General features: G+C 53.1%; 1 protein-coding gene across 1 annotated transcript in view; it reads right to left on the reverse strand.

Moving 5' to 3' along the window:
* The window catches only part of GABPB2 (GA binding protein transcription factor, beta subunit 2), a 9,009-nt gene that overhangs the window by 681 nt on the left and 7,838 nt on the right, over window positions 1-490 (reverse strand). Inside the window, exon 8 of the mRNA XM_010012227.1 lies at window positions 406-480. Within this exon, the coding sequence (XP_010010529.1) occupies window positions 406-480 (75 nt within the window). The remainder of the gene's footprint in view (window positions 1-405; window positions 481-490) is intronic.

Consider the following 490-nt stretch of genomic DNA (forward strand, 5'->3'; position numbering starts at 1 on the left):
TGTGAAGAGCTTAGCCTGGTTTACACCCCGTCCATGGGCAGGGCTTCTACAGGAAACCCTAAATCACCTTAGGAAATGACCACAGTTCAGCTAGAAAACGAAGCCACAGCTTCAGCACAGGCAAAGGGGCAACAAGTGGTTTAGCTGGGTCTTTGCCTCCTACCTGTGCTTGACTGAGAATTGCTCCTCTCGCCCACTTGCATGTTCATTGCTAGCACAGGCCTGTGTGCAGGCAGAGCAGGGAACCTCTGAGCAGAGCTTGTTAGAGAGACACCGCTGGGCTCAGCTGAGCAGGACACAGCTCGGTTCTATTCCCAGATGGCTCTGGCAGAGCAGAAGCCCAACATCCTCAGCACAGCAGAGGAACACACAGGAGATGACAGCAATCAAAGCAGGAATATCTACCTTGTCTTCTCCCCAGTCATATGCATTTTGTTCCACTCTCTGCTTCTTGGCCACCGGCTGGGCCTCCTCTTCTGCCTAATCTCCG

This window comes from Nestor notabilis, unplaced genomic scaffold (assembly GCF_000696875.1).
Source record: "Nestor notabilis isolate BGI_N333 unplaced genomic scaffold, ASM69687v1 scaffold20783, whole genome shotgun sequence".
NCBI classification, from domain to species: domain Eukaryota; kingdom Metazoa; phylum Chordata; class Aves; order Psittaciformes; family Psittacidae; genus Nestor; species Nestor notabilis.